Here is a 20,462-nt window from a genome sequence, read left to right as displayed (position 1 = left end):
TTGTGTCACCATACATAGCTATACTTTTCTCTTGGTCGTTTTCCGCTGAATTTTTGATACTCTTTAGAATTTCTTTTGGAATATTTGCATCTTACTTTCGGTTGTGGCCTTAGCCTTTTTCTCGTGATTTTGTCTGGGATACTATGTCGTACTCTTAAGGTTTTGACCCTCATTTATGATATCCATCTTCCTTTGAACTTCTAGGTTAAGTTGTTGCATTAAATACTGATATTTCTTCCAATTCTTTTGGTCAGTACTCTTTAAATGAAACCCTAGTCTGTGTTTACTTCTTTGGAGTCGGTTTCGGGTAGCAGCCGCCACATTTATTGTACCCTAGGAGGGCGGGCTGTTACACTATAAGTATTATATTTAATTACTCTAGTGAAGGCTAACTCAAAGGACACACGAGTTTATTAAGCTAAGCAATCACATATGAGGATGAAATTAATTAAAGATCAAGTACGTAGCAAAGACATTATGGTGACAAAGATATAATCAGAGAACAACCAAGCGGATTTTTCTTTCACTTAGTGAAATGAATTGTAGTTCGATATATCTAGTACCAAGACCTGCTTTGAGTATAAGTGGGAGAGTTTTTGGCAGTGGGTATACTCGAAAGCATGTTTTGAGTATAAGTGGGAGATTGTTAGGTTTGGTATACTGAAAAGCATGTTTCGAGCAGTTTCGCGCAAATAGAATCTTGCTTGTATACGTAAAACTCTACAATCCACTTTTAACCCGATTCAGTATTATTCGAGCAGTTCCGCACGAATAGAATCACTATTATTATTACATTGTGTTTGCTTGTGCATTTATAAGATGTTTTATAAACATTTAAATGAGAAGCAAACAAAGTCTAAGTCTTTTGCTTAGTAGACCGGTTGTGGGCGGCGTCCACTTTAAGGTAACACGGTCAGATCTATGCAATGCTTTGCAAAAGAAAAAGAAGAATTTCACAACCTAGATAGGCTTAAACTACCTATCGTGAAAGGTTGCAATGTCAGTCCGCATATTTCTAAGCCTTACTGAAATAAGATGACATTGGTGTGGTATAACACTGAACGGATCTAACAGCAAGACGTGTCTTTATGCTATCTACTGAAAGACTAGGTCTTGATAAAACACTATTTCTTAATCTACATATGTTAGCATTGAGCATACGGTATTGATTATGCACTACTTTGACTTATCAAATGGTGCGGGTTTTTCGCAACCCAATAATCCTGATATATTGGGTAGTGGTGATTAATATCTAGTGGTGCTAGGATTGCTATTATGTTGAATCGTGCGCAAGGTGAGTCTCGTTTGATAATATCCTCAAGAGGAGCTCGAACAAAGTTTTATTATTCAGAAAACTGGCCAGTTGGAGTTTTATTACTCTATGAATAATAAATAAATGTTTCTTGCTAAGTCCACTCTTGGAATTAATAAGATATTAATTAATTAAGTACATAGTAGACATTAATTAATTAATGGACATTTATATCTTAAGCGCGGGAAATAAATAATATAAATAACGGAAACCCGGATTACTTGTAATTTCGGATTTGGATGGGGAGAGTTCAATATTACTTCTGTAGTGGCTGCTCGTAATATTCCAATATAAGCTTGTATTAAATTGTGGGTTCAATTTAATTAGTAAAAAGCTAATTGGGGGAGCCCATATCCAAAACCTTCCATAGATCCCTGTCTGGGCCCAAAAGGAACTTAATATAAATAGGAGAATAAAGGAGACATAAATCATAATTATTATTACTCATAATTTTCGTCCCCCTCTACCTAGAGGAGTTTGAATTTCTCTCCTAATTGGAGAAAGATTTTTTCTGTCTCTTTTATTCGAGTCCTAGTATTTTGATAAGATCAGCCCACCCTGATATCGAGATACAGTTCGGGAACCAGAGAGAAGATCCGTGGTCTAGTATTGAAGATCATCACGTGGAGAAGGCGCGAGCAATCGAAGATTCTTTGGAGAATCAATATCGGTAACACTAAATCGTAGAATTCATATTTTAGGATTTACTTTCTTTGAGCACGAATTATTTGCGTTCTAGCATGCAATTATCTGTTTAACATGTGAATTGATTAATCGCATAATCGGTCAAATAGATCCGTATCTGATTTATTTGTTTTGTACAAGTTTTCCGCTGTGCAAGGGGCACCAAACCCCATCACAACTATGTTCCACTTCACCAGAGGAATCAGGGGAACCAAAGACTGCAACCAGGTCTGGGAAATCAGAACCAAGGGGCTCAATCCAGTCAGCCATACTCGAAACAACGTAGGACCACTGATGACATGATTGGAGATATGATAACATCTCAACAACATTTTCAGAACAATATCCAAGCCAATAATGAGTTAGTTCACAAGTTGCAAGATGCACAGCAGGAACAGAAGGTTGCAATGGACATGTTGACTAAACAGATGTCCCAGATCGCTACTTCGTTGAGTGAGATGCGAGGAATGAAGGAAGGATACCAGCCTCGATAAAACCACCTGATCGGGCAAATGTTAGTCAAGTTACTTTGAGATCAAGACGGGAATATAAGAGACCTACCATGGAAGTTGATGAAGGAGTGCCAGTGATAGCTGGTGATTTGAACCATCAAAAGAAAAGGGCCAGAACAGAGGAAACAGGGGAAAGAGAGGATGATCTCCAGGAAAGTGATTTAGAGAAACCATTGCCTCAGGACACTACCCCGTTTTTCCTCAACCTAGGGGTTGAAAAAAGCAATGAAGGAGCCATCAAGGAGACTGGAGACAACCTCCAAGGAGAACCGAGTAAAGCTGTGAAGCCATTCACTCACCGAGGGGAGACGAAGAAGAAGAAAGATGATCCTATGGATTCATGGAAATCTTCGGGAGGCTGGAGATAAACTTACCTTTTCTCCAAGCATTGAAGCTACCCACCTCCAGCAAATTTATCAAGGAGTTTATTGCAGCGAAAACCAAGCTAGAAGGAAAAATTGTGATCGGCGAAAATGTTTCAGCAGTAATCCAAAAGAGGAGGCTACCATCGAAGAAGACCGATCCAGGTATGTTCGCACTGCCTGTTGAGATAGGTAATTTGAAGGTGGAATATGCTATGTGTGACCTTGGTGCCTCTATAAATGTTTTACCTCTTTCGCTTTATAAAAACTTTATGGGGGTAAAATTAGCTGAGACAAAAGTTGTGATCCTACTGGCTAATAGATCTTGCATTCATCCTGAGGGTGTTATAAAAAATAGTGAAGGTGCATGATTTTCTTTACCCAGCTGATTTCTATGTAATCAAGATGAATGAATATGAGTCTACTGGGTCTAGTGGTGTGCTTTTAGGAAGGCCATTCCTGCTCACCGTTAAAACAATAATTGATGTGTTTGATGGAACCATATGTCTGGATTATAATGGGGAGAAATACACATTCAATAATGCTATGAAACAGCCATTGGATATGGAAAATTTGCATGCAGTGGATGTTATTAACCCCATGGTCCAGGAATATCTTGAGACTGAATTAATGTAGGAGCAGATTGAGAATTTAGAAATGAGTCAAGTTGTGGAGAGAGAAGTTGCAGGGTGGTGTGAGACTCTACTAACTTGGGATATGACGGATGAGCAGATAAATGAAGCGATCATGATATTCTGCCACAAACCAATATCAACCGCATCGGCATGCTCTACTCAAGTAAAAGGATCGGAGAAGGCAACTGACTTCGGGGAAATGGCAACCAAAATCATGGAGAAAAATCCCCTGCCCTAGGAAGCCATCACACCGAAGAAGGAATTGAAGAAATTACCTGATAGTCTGAAGTACGCTTACCTTGGGGAAGATGAAACCTTTCCAGTTATAATCAATAGTCAGCTGACTGAGAAGCAGGAGGAAGAATTGTTGGAAGTGCTAAGGAAGAACAAGAAAGCTATAGGCTGGACCTTATCCGACCTAGTGGGGATCAGTCCGGATCTATGCATGCATCACATCCGGTTAGAAGAAGGTGCAAAGTCTCATCAAGACCCACAAAGGAAGTTGAATCCAAACATGAGAGAGGAAGTCTTAAAGGAGGTGTTGAAATTGGTGGCCCTAGGAATCATATATTCGGTCCCGGATAGCGAATGGGTTAGCCCGGTACATATGGTGCCAAAGAAGATAGGGATACAAGTGATGCAGAACGAGAAGAATGAGTTGGTGCCCACGAGACTCATTACAGGATGGCGTATGTGCATCGACTATAGGAAGTTAAATGCAGCCACAAGAAAAGATCATTTCCCTTTACCATTTATTGACCATATGCCGGAGAGGCTACCAGGAAAGTAGTACTTTTGTTTCCTTGACGGGTATGGTGGCTACTTTCAGATATATGTCAACCCTAAGGACCAAGATAAGACCACTTTTACGTGCCCCTTTGGTACATATGCCTACCGGAGAATGCCCTTTGGGCTCTGCAACGCCCCGGGGACGTCTCAGCAATGCATGATGAGTATCTTCTCAGACTTGTTGGAAGAGTGCATCGAGATATTCATGAACGACTTCACAGTGTATGGGGACTCGTTTGAATCATGCTCAAGGCACTTAGATGTCATATTGAGAAGATGTGAAGAAAAGAGTCTCGTCCTTAATTTCAAAAAGTGCCACTTCATGGTACCCGAAGGGATTGTCCTGGGTCGCGTAGTGTCTGAAAGAGGAATTCACGTGGACAAATCAAAGGTGGAGATTATCTCAAAGCTACCGCACCCGACTAATCAGAAGGAGGTAAGAGGATTCCTGGGTCATGCAGGTTTCTATAGGAGGTTCATTAAAGATTTTGCAAGAATTGCACAACCCCTGACCCGTTTACTACAAAATGAGGTCGAGTTTTCTTTTGATGACGCATGTCAAGAGGCATTCCAATTACTGAAAGACAAACTTGTATCAACACCGATCATTCGTGCACCAGATTGGGATTATCCGTTTGAAGTGATGTGCGACGCAAGTGACTTCGCGGTAGGAGCTGTTTTGGGCCAGAAAATTAAGGGGAAGTGCTACGTAATTTTCTACGCATCCAAGACCTTGAACCAGGCCCAGAAAAAATACGACACCACGGAGAAAGAGATGCTGGCGGTGGTGTACTCATTTGAGAAATTCCGACCATATTTGTTGGGGTCGAGGGCCATAGTGTTCACAGATCACGCGGCAATCAAATACCTGTTGGCTAAGAAAGAATCCAAACCAAGGCTCATCCGCTGGGTTTTGCTTCTTCAAGAATTTGATTGGGAAGTCAGAGACAAGAAGGAAACTGAGAATAGGGTGACAGATCACCTCAGTAGAATTCACCAAGAGAGAAATGATGAGGAGGTACCATATGAATTCCCAGAAGAGCACTTGTATCTTGTGTTGAAACATGCTAAACCAATCAGCTAGGCAGCAGTGTTAGCGATAACCGGCCCCGGGGAATTAGATAAGGGAAAATGCAAGATAAATGAAGAATCGTGGTTCACAGACATGACAAATTATCTGGTCACAGGAGAGTTACCCACTACCTCCGAAATCACTCGAGCCCAGAGAATGAAGATTAAAAGTTTAGCCAAGTACTATTTTTGGGACGATCCTTACCTCTGGAGGATGGGCTCAGATCAGGTGATAAGGAGATGCATTCCTGAATGGGAACATAGAGACGTTGATGTGTAATTTTCGAGTTCAAATATCAAGTGCAAGTTCACACAAGTTTAATTAAAATAACTCTAATATTACAACGATACTACAAGAGTATAGCGTCGATTGCAGTACTTCGAGTGTCGATCCACATGGAAGGTAAAGATTATTTAACTCTAAAGCAAATAAAACACATAATAAAAATATTTTGGTTTGAAGATTTTGATTTCAAGATCATGCAAAAATAATTAAAAGAAATAAAACGAGCAAGACGAATCAAGAGAAGATATTGTTACTCCAAACATCCATGGATAAAATAGTGATTTATTCTAATATTCAATTCTATCTTATGAATTATGAGACTATACAAATCAATTCACGATGCTAGCATTGAACATGCTTCACATATAATAGTTTAAGAATAGCTGAACACACATTCTATAAACTAACTTTCATTAATCTGCGAATCCTACGGATGCGCGAGACTGAAAGATCAATTACTATTAGCACATGAAATCCATTATCAAATTATCATCTAAACAATTCTAATTGACAATTAATTACCACAAAAATCCATCTTATTCAAAGTTAAAGAGACATTTGAATAAGACTATGGAACTACTACTAATGATGCACTAAAAGTAATAGAGATTCAAGCAATTAAATTGTGGTAAAGACGATCATAAGATAAAGAAGAACATTGAATATATCACACGAACAATTTATCCGTCTACATGTTTGGAGCAACACTAAGATTTTTAGCCAATCATAATCATACTAGGAGCAATTACAAATGGAAAGAAAACCCTTTGAACCATAAAGCTTGGAAGAGAATGAAGCTTTGACTTGGAATATTTTCTCAATTTCTTATCCCAAACTCTTGACCCAAAGTACACGTCACTTTCCCCTTCACTTATCTTCTCCAATTCTCCAAAATTACTCCTACCGATCACTCCTCTCAATTTTGATAAACTTGAATTCCCTCCAGATCCGTCTCCCTCTCTCAATTCTCTGCCCAATTTCGCCCCCCTCCTCCAGCCAACCCCTCCTCTCAGATATGAAATTGCCGAAAGAAAACTGCAAAGTTGCAGTTACAATTGCTCTGCCTGGCCGGGTATTTTGAAGCTAAAAAATCACCCGGCCGGGTGACGGAAATTCTACCCATTATGGAGTCTCCATGCCTTGACGAAGCAACCTGGGCGGGTGTAATGTTTTTTAGTGTAAAAATCACCCGGGCGGGTGTTTGCTGCTGTGGCGTGAAACGGCAGCTGTTCGGAGCATTGGGCGTGCACTTCCGGCGAGTCTCCGGCGAGATTCTGCCTCTAAGCTGCTGCTGTGCTGATTTTGCATCCATGTCTCTGGTCCTGTTCGGTTATATGTGAAAAACGTTATAATTTGCTGGGTCTAACACGTTTCCTAAGCCAGGTGTGTGAAGAAAAATCGCTAGATCGAGGAAGTGCTGAAGGAGATGGTCTAGCGAAGGAAAGGAACGAAGTGAGCAGGATTTAAAAGAAAAGAAGGCGTGACAGAGGGAGTCAATAGTTGAGGGCAACAAAGTCTTATCTATACCTCGCTGGGCCCCACTCCAACGCCTATATATAGAAGAGCATGCAACGCACATCATATCACTTTTTCACTCTCTTCTTAGCTCACACACATTACACACACTTGGGAATGGGAGATCTGGGGTAGTCGAGTACGAAGGGTTACTTTTCTTTAGAAGTTCCGCGTTCGCAACACCGTCCGAGTGTGGATGAAGATACAATTTCTCTTAATTTCAGTTGTTTGCTCGTTTTGCTGTCGAACTTCACTTTTGGGAGTCAACTTGGTTGTTGATGATACTTATTTTCTTTTCGCTTTGGTTGATTTGCGTTTAGTAGTTGAATTTCAAGTTGATTTACGTAGATCTCACTGCTGGTAGTTTATTTTTACAAGTATTATGTCGATCTCTGTTTTATTTTGATATTGTGGTGTTTGATATGGGAATTTGGTGATAGATCTGTGGTTTATTGACTGTTTAGCGGTTGTTGTTCGAATCTGAAGTGATGAAGTGTTTCTGTTGGTTGGAGTTCGTGTTGGACGCTTGGATCCGGAGTGGATTTAGCGTCTGAGGTTGGATTCGAAGTGAGAAAAGAAAGTTGTTAGATGGATTTGAGTTTTCTTCTTGTTTTCTGTTTTGCTTCGTCTAGCGTCTACAGATCTGTTCAGTTCTTCGTTGATTATGCATTGATTTGACTTAGAATTAGTTGCTCTGTTTTGATTTCGTTCATGTTGATTTTCTTATGAGTTTTACGCAATTTGGTTGTAGAAGATGATGTCGCTGTTAGTTGGTACGAGAGTTAGTTATTTTGCCAGCTTTTCGTTCGTACTTTGCTTTTTCAGTCATGGTCCCCACAGTCAGTTTGTTTCCTAGGTCTAGTAAGTAAAGTAGTTTTCTTAGATCAAGTGTTGAGCAGTTAATTTCCTTTGCAACGTTCTCTTATAATTTCGCCTAGGTCTAGCTGTTAGCTTAGGAGTTTAAAAAGATTCCCAAGTCAAGTTTAATTTGTTTTCCTCAACCCAAAAAATGCGTGGCAGCAGCCAACACCAAAAACACACCCAAATCCTTGAACATGAGTATTACGCATCCTTCTATGTGGGATCGATCCCTACTTCCCTATACTAGGTTTAGTAAAGTGGTTGAAGGTTTTTGAAAGAAGTGCTCTGTGTGTCCGACGACCGGGATTTTCTGCGACCAACGATTTCCTAGACCGCGTGATCTAGTGGATTTGCTGGACCTAGGGAACCTGTTATTTCCTTTTGAACACACTTGAAACACGAACATAAGAAGTAACCTTTCATCCTGCCAACTCGAGCTGCTCTCCGTGCTTCTACATTACCAACATGAAGTAAAGTGCAGTGAAAGTGAAGCTTTGAGAGTTATAACCATTGAAAGACAACTTATGCTCACAAAGTGTTTGATAAAGTGCTTCAAAGGAGTTTTCTTATGATGAACTAAGTAAAACCACACAAAATTTGAGGATATAAACATTGAATATTTGATTTGCATCAAATACCCCCAAACTTAAGTTATTGCTCGTCTCGAGCAAGATATACTATAAGCACGATAGTTTTACTTTTCAAATCAACACCTACACACAACTTGCAACCAAAATTCATAATTTTTCATCACAACGAATCAAGTAAAGACATGAATGACAAATACTAAACCCCCAATATTTTCCAATCAAGATTTCCCGCTGTTAAGAACTATCACCCATACACCTAGAACTTCAAGTCAATGTGCACTTCAAAGTAAGTTCAAGCATAAGATCTTACAACTCAAACCGTCGTCGTTGACTCGTCAATCATTACTTATCACATAGACTTGCAGATTTCAAATCAAACTTATTTAAAACTCTACCAAGCTATTTACAAAACATCCAAAATGTGTCAACAATAAGGTCCAAGGTCTTAATTATAGGTTGTAATGGGGCTAAGGATGAGGTAGGATAAATATAGATAGTGAGCTCAAAAACTATACATTTGAGTGCCAAATTCTTTCCTCCTACAACTTCCTTCCAAAGAATCAAACAACAAGACTTTACAACCAAAATTCACTCCCCCAAACTTGAGATCATTCAAGACAAGATTACATCTTAAAAATAGAAGCTCAATCTTTATTTCATCAAACTTTTTTTTTCTTCTTTTTTTATTTTTTTCTCTTTTTTTTGCCAAAAGACCTCGACTTTTGTAATTTTGGAGGCCGTCTTTTTCATTTCTACTACGAACGTCATTGTCAACAATTATACATTTCATCAAGTCTCAAAATCTTTACACTTTTATAGAACACCACCCAACAATCATAACTCAAACAACAAAGCTCAAGATTTGTATTTAGCACTCAAAAAGTCACAAGGATCAATGACGAGGATAAAATGAGGCTTATTTTAGTAGCTAAGTGATTGGCTAAGTGTTTGCACAAAACAATAGGGATTAAGCTCAAAGTGGCTTCTAGGGGATCATTTGTGGGACTAGGCATGAGATCATTTGTCCATGGAGTTCATCCTAGTGCCTTATCTTCCCCTATCATTGACACACATGAATGCAAGCACGCAACTCAATAAAGCAAATCGATCCAAGATAATTTCCACAAGACATGTGACTTTCATACTCTCCTCAACTCAAGAAATCGGTTGTAGTCACAAAATGCTCTTTCAAATAAATCAATGCACAAATTCCATCCAACCTAAGCTTCAAAGATCAAGTAAAATCAAGCAAGATTTCCCAACCAGAAAGCCGAATATAAAGCATACACCCGTCAATTACATTGATTCAAAAACACATTTGGCAAAGATTACACCCCACAAACATGCTTCATGCATAGAAACTCATTGAAACTCATTATTCAACCCCCCCAAACTTGAATGCTTCATTGTCCTCAATGCAATTAAAAAGAACATAAAAAGTAAAGGGAAAAGAAGACTCCCCCAAACTTGGCATGATGTCCATAGTGCATTCGGGTGGGAGGGTGGATGTATATTCCTTTGCAGGTGTGCTTCCTAACAAGCTCCAATGTGAGTTCTATCTCCATGTTGCTCCTACACACAAGAAACAAAAAAAATAAAACACACATAAAGAAACACTCAATTCAAAATAAATGTTAGAGGAAAGAATTGAGCAACCAAAACCTCCAACATATGAAAATAAAAATAAAAGATAAATAAAAACCTTGGGTTGCCTCCCAATCAACGCCTTTGTTTATAGTCGTTGACTCGACTTTCTTCATCCTTGATCTACACTTTTGGTTCAACTAGTACAACCACTTCTTTTGCTTCCATACCACTTTCACCTCCAACATACGCCTTCAAGCGTTGGCCATTCACCTTCCATAAATTGTCATTTTTCTGATCTCGAATATCAACAACATCATAGGGGTACACCTTGTGCACCACATAAGGGCCCCACCATCTTGACTTAAGCTTGCCCGGAAAGAGTTTCAGCCGAGAGTTGTACAATAGGACCAACTGTCCTTCATGGAAATGACGAGGCTTAACGGCTGCGTCATGTATCTTTTTAGCGCGCTCCTTGTAGAGATCAACACTCTCATATGCACGAAGCCTAAACTCATCCATTTCATTCATGTCAAACATTCTCTTCTCGGCTGCAGCATCATAGTCCAAATTAAGCTTTTGCAATGCCCAATAAGCTTTATGCTCAAGTTCCACCGGCAAATGATAAGCTTTTCCAAACACCAACTTGTATGGCGAAGTTCCAATTGGGGTCTTATATGCCGTTCGATATGCCCACAAAGCATCATCTAGCTTTTGAGCCCAATCCTTCCGAGACGGCTTTACAACTTTCTCAAGCACCCGCTTTATCTCTCGATTGGAGACTTCAATTTGGCCACTAGTTTGGGGATGATAAGGGGTAGCAACCTTGTGTTGGACACCATATTTTCCTTGGAGGTTTTCGAACAGCTTGTTGCAAAAATGAGTTCCTCCATCACTGATTATAGCTCGTGGTGTCCCAAAGCGGTTAAAGATATGATTCTTGATGAACTTCAACACAACTTTGGCATCATTGGTTGCCGAGGCCACTGCCTCTACCCACTTAGAGACATAATCAACAGCGACAAGTATGTATTGCTACCCATTAGACTTGGGAAACGGTCCCATGAAGTCTATTCCCCAAACATCAAAGAGTTCTACCTCGTGAATATAATTCATTGGCATTTCATTTCTCCACAAGATATTGCCGGTTCTTTGGCAACTGTCACATCTCTCTACATAGGCTTTTTCATCCTTGAAGATAGATGGCCAAAAGAATCCGGACTGAAGCACTTTAAATCCAGTTCGACGTGCTCCAAAATGGCCGCCATACTCAGAATCATGGCAAGCAGACAAAATCTGAAAGTGCTCATGCTCTCCAACACACCTTCGAATGACTCCATCACTACAAATACGAAAGAGAAATGGATCTTCCCAAACATACATACGGGTGTCACTAAAAAATTTCTTCTTTTGGTTAGAAGACAACCCTTCAGGTATAATTCCCGTGACAAGGTAGTTTGCCAAGTTAGCAAACCACGGCACATATGTTTCCCAAGCTTCCACTTGCAACACTTGCTCATCGGGAAATTTTTCATTGATCCTTTTCTTTTTCTCATCTTCCGTCTCTTCCACGCCTTCTAATCTAGAAAGATGATCAGCTACCAAATTCTCGATCCCCTTTTTATCTTTGATTTCCACATCAAATTCTTGTAATAATAGGACCCATCTCACCAAACAAGGTTTTGCATCTTTCATGTTCATCAAATATTTGATAGCTGAATGGTACGTGAACACTACCACCTTGGTGCCAAGTAAATATGCATGAAACTTCTCAAAAGCATATACAACTGCTAGCATTTCCTTCTCCATCGTGGTGTAGTTCAATTGGGCATCATTGAGTATTTTGCTAGCATAGTAGATGGCATGTAGGACTTTCTCTCTTCTTTGGCCTAAAACGGCTCCCACGGCGTATTCCGAAGCATCACACATCAACTCAAATGGTTTCGACCAATCAGGTGTGATAATAATAGGAGCTTCGACTAGCTTTTTCTTGAGCAAATCAAATGCCTCAAGGCATTTATCATCAAAGACGAACTTGACATCCTTCTCAAGTAGATTGCAAAGAGGTTTTGCAATTTCTGAAAAATCTTTTATGAATCTTCGGCAGAATCCCGCATGACCAAGGAAACTACAGATGCCCTTCACATTTATTGGAGGAGGTAACTTAGAGATCACTTCTATCTTAGCTTTATCCATCTCCAACCCCAACTCCGACACCTTGTCCCAAAATAATACCTTCCTTCACCATCTCCAACCCCAACTCCGACACCTTGTGTCCGAAAACAATACCTTCCTTCACCATAAATTGACATTTCTCCCAATTAAGCACTAGGTTCGACTCTTCACATCTTTGTAGCACACGACCCAAGTTGTGTAATCAACAGTCAAAAGATGAGCCAAACATGGAGAAATCATCCATGAAGATCTCCATAATGTCGTCATTCACGTCGGAGAATATTGCCATCATACAACTTTGAAATGTAGCCGAGGCATTGCACAAACCAAATGGCATCCGGCGGAAGGCATAAGTACCAAAAGGGTAAGTGAATGTCATCTTTTCTTGATCTTCCCAGGCAGTTGCAATCTGATTATACCCCGAACATCCATCCAAGAGACAATAATGAGAATAACCCGCAATCCTATCAAGCAACTGATCCAAAAATGGCAACGGAAAATGATCTTTTCTTGTCGCCTTATTCAATCTTCTGTAGTCCATACAAATTCTCCATGAGTTCACCAATCGAGTTGCTAAGACCTCATTCTTTTCATTTACTGTCACGGTTATTCCTCATTTCTTGGGTACACATTGCACGCTAACCCATTCACTATCGGATATGGGATAAATCATCCCAAATTTCAACAATTTCTTCACTTCTTTTTCCACCTCTTCTTGCATAAGTGGGTTCAACCTTCTTTGTCTTTCTCTTACCGGTTTAGCTCCATCTTCCATCAAAATTTTATGCATGCATATTGCCGGGCTAATTCCTTTGATATCAGTTATAGACCATCCTAGAGCTTGCTTGTGCAACTTAAGTAGCTCTATTAACTTGGATTCCTCTTCATTATTCAAGTCAGCCAATACCACAGCCGGTAAAGTTTCGTCATCACCAAGGAAGGCATATTTCAAATTTTTCAGGAGGGGCTTCTGTTCTAGCTTTGGTGGTACTTCAACTGAAGGTTTCACATCTGCCACAAAAGTATCCATCACACATTCATTTTCCAGATTTGGTTGATCGACTTAATAATCTTCTGTTTTATCAAAATTTACTTTTATTGTCGAACCAAAATCTCTCTCCAAGCTCCCTTTCTCATATACACTTCCTTCAATTCTTGATGAGCAACACATCTTGTCAAATATGCATTTATCGAGGATATCAACTCTAAAACACGCATTGGCATCACTAGGGTGCTTCATTGCCTTCTCTACATTAATGGTCACTTGCTCACCATTAATTCTGAATGTGACAGAGTTGTGTTTTGCTCCAAGCAACACATCTCCTGTGGCAAGAAATGGTCTACCAAATAGAATTGGTACCTCTTTGTCCTCGGGCATATCCAAGACTATGAAGTCAACAAGGATGATGAATTTATCAACTTTGACCAAGACATCCTCTACTATTCCAGTGGGCTTCACTATCGAGTGATCGGCCAATTGTAGAGCAATGTCTATAGGCTCAATCCTATCCTCTCGTCCAATGGCACGTGCAGTTTTCAATGCCATAAGTGAGATCCCCGAGCCTTGATCCAATAAGCATTTTGTGAAGATTGTATTGCCGATCTCATAAGGAATCACACAACTTCCAGGGTCCCTCTTCTTCATTGGCATCATTCCTGATATCAATTGTGAGCAATTCATGCTCAAAGCCACTATCCCCTCATCTTGTAGTTTCTCTTTGTTTGCCATCATATCCTTGAAAAACTTGGAGAACTTGGGAAAATTAGTGAAGAGGTCCACTAATGAAACATCCACATTCACTTTTCGGATTACATTCATCATCCACTCAAAACTTTTCTCTTTTGGGACTCTTTTCTTCCTCTTGGGCGGATATGGTGGAGGAGGAATATGATCTGAGAAGTTAAACTTGCTCTTAGGATCTTGTGCCGGACTTGTCATCATCTTTCTCTTTGATTCCATTTCTACTATCTTCTTTCCTTTCTCTTCTGCTGAAAACTTTCCACTAGAATCGGATTCCTCACCATGTTCTTTGCTGCCGAATGCAGCCTGCTCTTGACCATGTTGGGCCCCATGCACCAACTCAGGACTTCCCTTACATGCCTCGTCTGCCCATGCATGCGAGGAATGCAAGCCTAACATCTCATCCGCCCCTGCGTGTGAGATGCCAGAAGTACCTTGGCCGTCCATTAATGGTGTCGAACCCAACTCACGACCATTTCTCAATGTAACTACCTTGCATTGTTCGTTGCCTTTGGGATTGGGCATAATATCACTTGGAATGGTTGCAGGAATTCTTGTATCAGATGCTGTAGCAAGCTGCCCAATTTGAGTCTCAAGAGTCCTCATAGTAGCCTCGAGCTGTCCAAACTTCTCCACAGTTTTATCTCTGAAATTCTCATTCTCCTTTTGACTCTTAGTCATAAAAGAGAAAATCTGTCCCAATTGATCTTCATGTGATAACTTCTTCTCAAAACCCGGAGGTTGGGCATTGCTCCTCCATTGATTTCCTGCAGTGTTGCTAGAACCAGCTTGATTCCAATTTCCTTGTTGAAGCCTCCAGTTTTGTTGATTCCCATACTGATTACCTTGGTTGAAACCTTAACGGTTACCAATATAATTTACATCCTCCACTGGTGCTCATTGCAAACTAGGACATTGGTCCGTATTATGTCCTCCTTGGCACACTCCACACTTCATCACAGGCGCAGCTTGAGGTTGGGGAGTCAATTGCAAGGATTTGACAGCTTTCTTCATTGAAGATATTTGAGTACTAAAATCAGCCATTTGAGCCTCTATAGCTGATACTCTTTCCGACTCCTTAGTAGCACCAAATGTATCTCCTGCGCCCCCCTTTCTTGGATTATGCCAGTTCCTTTGATTGTTTGCCAATCTCTAAAATAGTGCCCTCACCTCATCATGGGTCAAATCGTCCAAGTTCCCACTTGAACCTGCAGTAACCAAGCATGTGCCTTCATGATTGAGTCCCTTGTAGAACTTCAAAAGATCATGCCCCGGAGCTAGACCATGACTTCGGCATTTCCTTAGCAAGTCTGTGAATCTCTTCCAAGCTTCGGCAAATGACTCATCATACTTTTGCCGGAATGAAGTGATCTCATCTCTCAACTTCTCTATCTTCATTGGAGAATTGTACTCTAAGAGAAACTTCGACTTCAACTCCTCAAATGTTGCTATGTTGTAGCCCGGTAGTGAGTCGTACCATTCTCTTGCTTTCTCTCTCAATGAGAAAGGAAATAAGGCTCTCTTAATCCGATGATGCTCTACATTTGGAGGTCTATGAGAGTTCGTCAATTCATAAAAGACATTCAAATGACTCATCAGATCTTCTTCATCTCAACCATGGAAAGGATTTCCACCATTCACCAAACTAATGTAGTGAGGTGGGATGTTGACATTGTCATGTGCATAGGAAAACTCCCCCGGGTGATCAACTCCCGATCTAAGGTTGTCGCCAAACCTTCCCATGGGTGGTGGATTGTTATTGTTGTCAGCCATTGATTCGGCATCTGACTCTGTCCCACAACTACTTTCTGAACTTCACCCAAAGAATGGGTTACTTCTAACTGGACTCTGATAGTCCGGATAAATCTCAATCTCTGAACCTCTCGGCCCTCTCTTACTTTGATAACAGAGTAATCCAAACGGTGGTGTACCATGTGAGCTTGTGTGCATTCACAATTTTTTTTTTATTTATTATTATTACCTAAACCTGCACAACACAAAAGAAACTAAGCACATACACAAAATATATTTCATTACTACCGAAAGCGAGACCTCTCGACAACTTCGGGGTAAGTTCCTATAAAACATGTGTGCTTTAGTGAAAACTAAAAAATCCTAATCACTAAACTAAGAATTAAAAAGATATCACCTAATATAAACACTCCTTCGTCTTCAAGTCCAGACGTGGTAGATGGCTATCACCCCCAAGAATACGAAGTACGTACCTACAAAATAAAAAGAAAGATCAAATAAAATAAAACACAAATAAACAAACTAGAAGTTAAACAACCTATTGCCTTCCCCGGCAACGGCGCCAAAACTTGATATGTAATTTTCGAGTTGAAATATCAAGTGCAAGTTAACACAAGGAAAGACAAAGGAAGGTCATGTGGAGGTCATTTTGGTGCCACTCTTTGGCATGTGGAGGTCATTTTGGTGCCAGAAAGACAACAAGGAAGGTTCTAGATAGCGGATTCTACTGGCCCACACTGAACAAAGATGCATATGAATTCTGCCAGAATTGCGTCAGATGTCAACAGACCGGGGGAATATCTATGAGGGACGAAATGCCACAGGTACCTATTATTGTGTGTGAAATTTTCGATGTGTGGGGGATGGACTTCATGGGCTCATTCCCATCTTCTTATGGGAATGCGTATATATTGGTTGCCGTTGACTATGTTTCAAAGTGGATTGAGGCCAAGGCTACTAACACCTGTGACTCAAAGGAGGTAGCCAAATTTCTGAAGGCCAACATATTTAACCGGTATGAAGTTCCTAGAGCCGTTATCTCAGATCAAGGAACACATTTATGTAACAGGACGATAGAGGCCTTGATGAGAAAGTACGAGGTACACCATCGAATTTCTACTCCTTACCACCCCAGGCAAATGGGCAGGCAGAAATCTCAAACAGGGAGATAAAAACAATTCTAGAAAAGACAGTAAATCCCTCGAGGAAAGATTGGAGCAAGCGCTTAGACGATGCTCTATGGGCTTATAGGACTGCGTACATGACACCCATCGGTATGTCTCCCTTCAGAATCGTGTTTGGAAAGATGTGTCATATCCCGGTCGAGGTGGAACACTGATACGCTCGGATTTTGCACTGTTTTAAAGCCATTATTTGGTCCGTTTTTTTATGTCAAAGTCACTCTACACGTCCATTATTTGCATATTTTGTCTATTTTGGTATTTTGACGTGTTTTGTGAGAAATGTGCACAATTGAGCCGAAAAAGGGAGCCAAGATGCCAAGTTTGGAAATCTGGAGTAAGACGGCGACCGGCGACCGCCGCGGATGTGTGCAGCGACCGCCGGCGCCCGGTGGACAGATCAACGCAGCGGTCCGCCTCGGAAAAATGTGCTTGGAAGAGAAGTCTCGTCCGGATGTGTTAGTAACGACTTTGGTTATACAAGTTCCGTTTTCTATTTGATATCCGTTTTGTTTTTACTTTGTTTCTTCCCTAAGTTAATCTTGATGCTTCATGATTGAGTGACACAATCGTGTATGATTTAATATAATTTGCTTCATAACTGTGACAGAGTTCTAGCGAGTTAGATCCACTTAGTAGACACTACAGTTAGCTTCCCTTAAAACGGCACTGTTAATTGAGAGTGAAGACTTTTCAAGGGTCTTAGGAGCTTTTTGGAGTTACGTGTTAGGATTGACAACCCTAATATTGTAATCAACGTTTGTATCGCATGAGCATAAGCTAGGTGACTCGTTCTATCAAAGTAATAACTGTGTTAGGGTATTGTAGTTGGAATTTTGTATAACCATAACTGTGAACACACATCCCTGGAATTCCCTTATCTCTATTGTTTTTCTCCTGATTTATTTGCTTTTAGTTGATCTATGCTTTTTATTGCTTTTAGTTTTTCAAAAGTTTTCAAAACCCAAATGTTTCTCCAGATAGTAATTGAGTCTTAGTAGAGGATAGACACTTTGTGTTCGTCTTCCATGTGTTCGATATCGGTACTAACCTTTAGCTATACTATATATACTCTGTATACTTGCATGTTTATTTAGTGCTAATAAAAAGTGCATAAAGTTTTTGGCGCCGTTGCCGGTGGAAGACAATTCACTTTGGAGTGATATCTTAAAACGGACAATTTTACTACTTTGGATTTTACTGCTTTCAATTTTTATTTTATTTTTATTTTTATTTTCGTTTTTCGTTTTTTCGTTTTTATTTTTTATTTTTATTATTTTTATTTTATTTTATTTTTTATTTTTTATTTTTTTTAGTTTCTGCAGGTTGCGCAGATTTGCGTATCTTGTGGAGGAAATAAGATGACAGAGCCTACCAACCACGATCTTATCATCGCCCTCCGAAAGGAGGTGGAAGAGATGCGAGAAGAGAGAGCTCGGGCAAAAGCTGAAAAAGAAAAACGAGCAAGGGAGGTAGTTCCAGTCTTGAATATGTTTAGTCATGGTAACATTGTGGACATTCCTGCAGGTCCGCAGATAGAGGCCAACAACTTCAAGTTGGGGATACGTTTAATCAATAGGGTTGAACAAAATGCCTTCGCAGGAAGAGACACTGAGGACGCAAATCGACGTCTCACTAAGTTCTTGGAAATAGCTAATACAATCAAGATCAATGGTGTTGATGATGATATTGTGAGGGTAAGACTTTTTCCCTTTTCCTTAACTGATGCTGCTAAAGAATGGTATGATTGTTTGCCTGCAGATAAAACCACAAATTGGAAGGATCAAGTGGTCCTCTTCCTCGACAAGTACTACCCGCCTGGCACCATCCTAAAGCTTAAGTGTGAGATCTTTCAATTCATGCAAGGATCCGATGAGCCTCTATATGAAGCTCTCGCACGTTTTAAAGCTCTTCTCGCAAATGCCCGAACCATGGTTTTGGAATAGACCATCAGGTAAGAATCCTTTATAATGGGTTTAACGAAAAAATCTCTAGTTTGTCGGATTCAGGGGCGAATGGGGGATTCTTGAGGAAAGGAGGAATTGCTGCTATGGAGGTAATAGAGGAATTAGCCACAAACAGTCGAGGTTGGTCCAAGGAAAAACACAGAGCTGAAAGGCTAGATGCAGTGAAGAAACCATGTGGGAATGAGACATCCCAAGAATTGGCATTCATCAGAGCAAGACTTGAAAAATTAGAAGCTCCAGGCAAAGAGGGGAATGTCATCAAAGATGTCAACTATGTCCAAAATGGGGGTGATCCCAACAGGCTTTATAATAATAATTATTGCCCTAATCAGGGGGTGGTAATTTTAATAATTATAATGGAAATCACCCACATCCACATGTATCTCATGCTAATAATCATAATTTTGTCCAATCTCATGCAGGGTTCAATCTAGGCAAAGAGAAAGGAGTGGAGCCACCTTCGAAGGAAGACAAATATGAGGCTGGCATCCAAAAGATCTTGGAGCTAATGCTAGAGGATAGAAAGAACAACGAGACCAAGATGGGAGTTGTAGAGGAAAGACTGACCAAGCTTGAATCTGGGTTAAACACTGTTGTCTCCACTGTGTCCATCATTAAGTTACAAATGGATCAATTCCAAAAGAAGGTAGTGGAGGACAAAGGCAAGGCTGTTGCCAAGGTTGTCGGTATCAACAAGGATGAAGCTAGCACCTCCGGAACGAGTTTTAGGGACTGCCCGACACCCAGCGGACCGCCGCATACGTTGCAGCGGGCCGCCACTGGGGCACAGTTTGGATCTTGCCCGATGCCTGGCGGACCACCACAAACCCCGCAGCGGCCCGCCACTGAAGAGGTAGAGGCGCCCGCCAAGAAGGAACTCGTGCGGCACAATGGGATTGTACTCCCCTTCCAGCCGATGAAGCCGTTCAAGCTTGAAGAGCAATTCCGACAATTTTTAAATATGTTCTGTAAATGTTATACTAACCTCCCTCTTGTTGATGCGTTGCAGGAAATACCTAGGTATGCCAAGCTCTTGAGAGAGACGGTGATTGAAAAAGCAAAAGCTCCAAAAATCTGATCTAAAGCTACCTCTTCACTGTAGTGATATCATCCAAAAGCAAAGGACTGTCAAGCAGAGGGACCTTGACCAATTCATCATTCGCTTTCTCTAAAATTGTTTTCCTTTCCCCTTATTTAAACATAATCATATTTTCACTCTCTCTCTCATACCAAAATCGTTTCTCTCTCACAAAACCCTTATTTTCCTTTTTCGTTCAAAGTGCAGTGCCGGCGAAACCACCACCAGCAACCACAACCGACCGCCGGAAACTACCACATTTCATGGAGAATCAACCTGAACCACACAGAAGCCGACAGAAGAACTCACAACTGGTCCGATCCAAGGCGGACCCATCACTCCAACCACATGAAGATTCAGGGGCTCA

The 20,462-nt window shown here is 40.6% G+C and overlaps 1 protein-coding gene, 1 non-coding gene and 1 pseudogene across 2 annotated transcripts; 2 read left to right on the top strand and 1 right to left on the bottom strand.

The window, feature by feature from the left end:
* Positions 1-10,384: 10,384 nt before the first annotated feature.
* LOC125192218 (uncharacterized) lies at positions 10,385-16,067 on the bottom strand (annotated as a pseudogene).
* LOC125202869 (small nucleolar RNA R71) lies at positions 15,397-15,503 on the top strand. The gene has a single exon (XR_007173207.2). It is a non-coding gene; the product is annotated as a small nucleolar RNA R71 (small nucleolar RNA).
* Positions 16,068-16,732: 665 nt separating the features above from the next.
* On the top strand, positions 16,733-17,208 carry LOC148933602 (uncharacterized). Its single transcript, XM_089060715.1, has 2 exons — positions 16,733-16,849; positions 16,939-17,208. The coding sequence occupies exons 1-2, from the start codon at positions 16,733-16,735 to the stop codon at positions 17,206-17,208; spliced, it is 387 nt and encodes a 128-aa protein (XP_088916841.1).
* The last annotated feature ends 3,254 nt before the right edge of the window (positions 17,209-20,462 follow it).

The sequence above is a fragment of the Salvia hispanica genome, chromosome 1 (genome assembly GCF_029641045.1).
Source record: "Salvia hispanica isolate PSC_SH4W2 chromosome 1, Shi_PSC_v1, whole genome shotgun sequence".
In the NCBI taxonomy this organism is placed as follows: Eukaryota; Viridiplantae; Streptophyta; class Magnoliopsida; order Lamiales; family Lamiaceae; genus Salvia; species Salvia hispanica.
The sequence above is the reverse complement of the archived record's forward strand: the minus strand, read 5'-3'. Positions and strand labels throughout refer to the sequence as shown.

Bases quoted from the DNA above. Each gene is read 5' to 3' on its own strand.
- LOC148933602 (XM_089060715.1), top strand. From the start codon at position 16,733: ATGGACTTCATGGGCTCATTCCCATCTTCTTATGGGAATGCGTATATA. The intron at 16,850-16,938 runs GTAGCCAAATTT...TTTATGTAACAG, and splicing joins ACACCTGTGACTCAAAGGAG to GACGATAGAGGCCTTGATGA.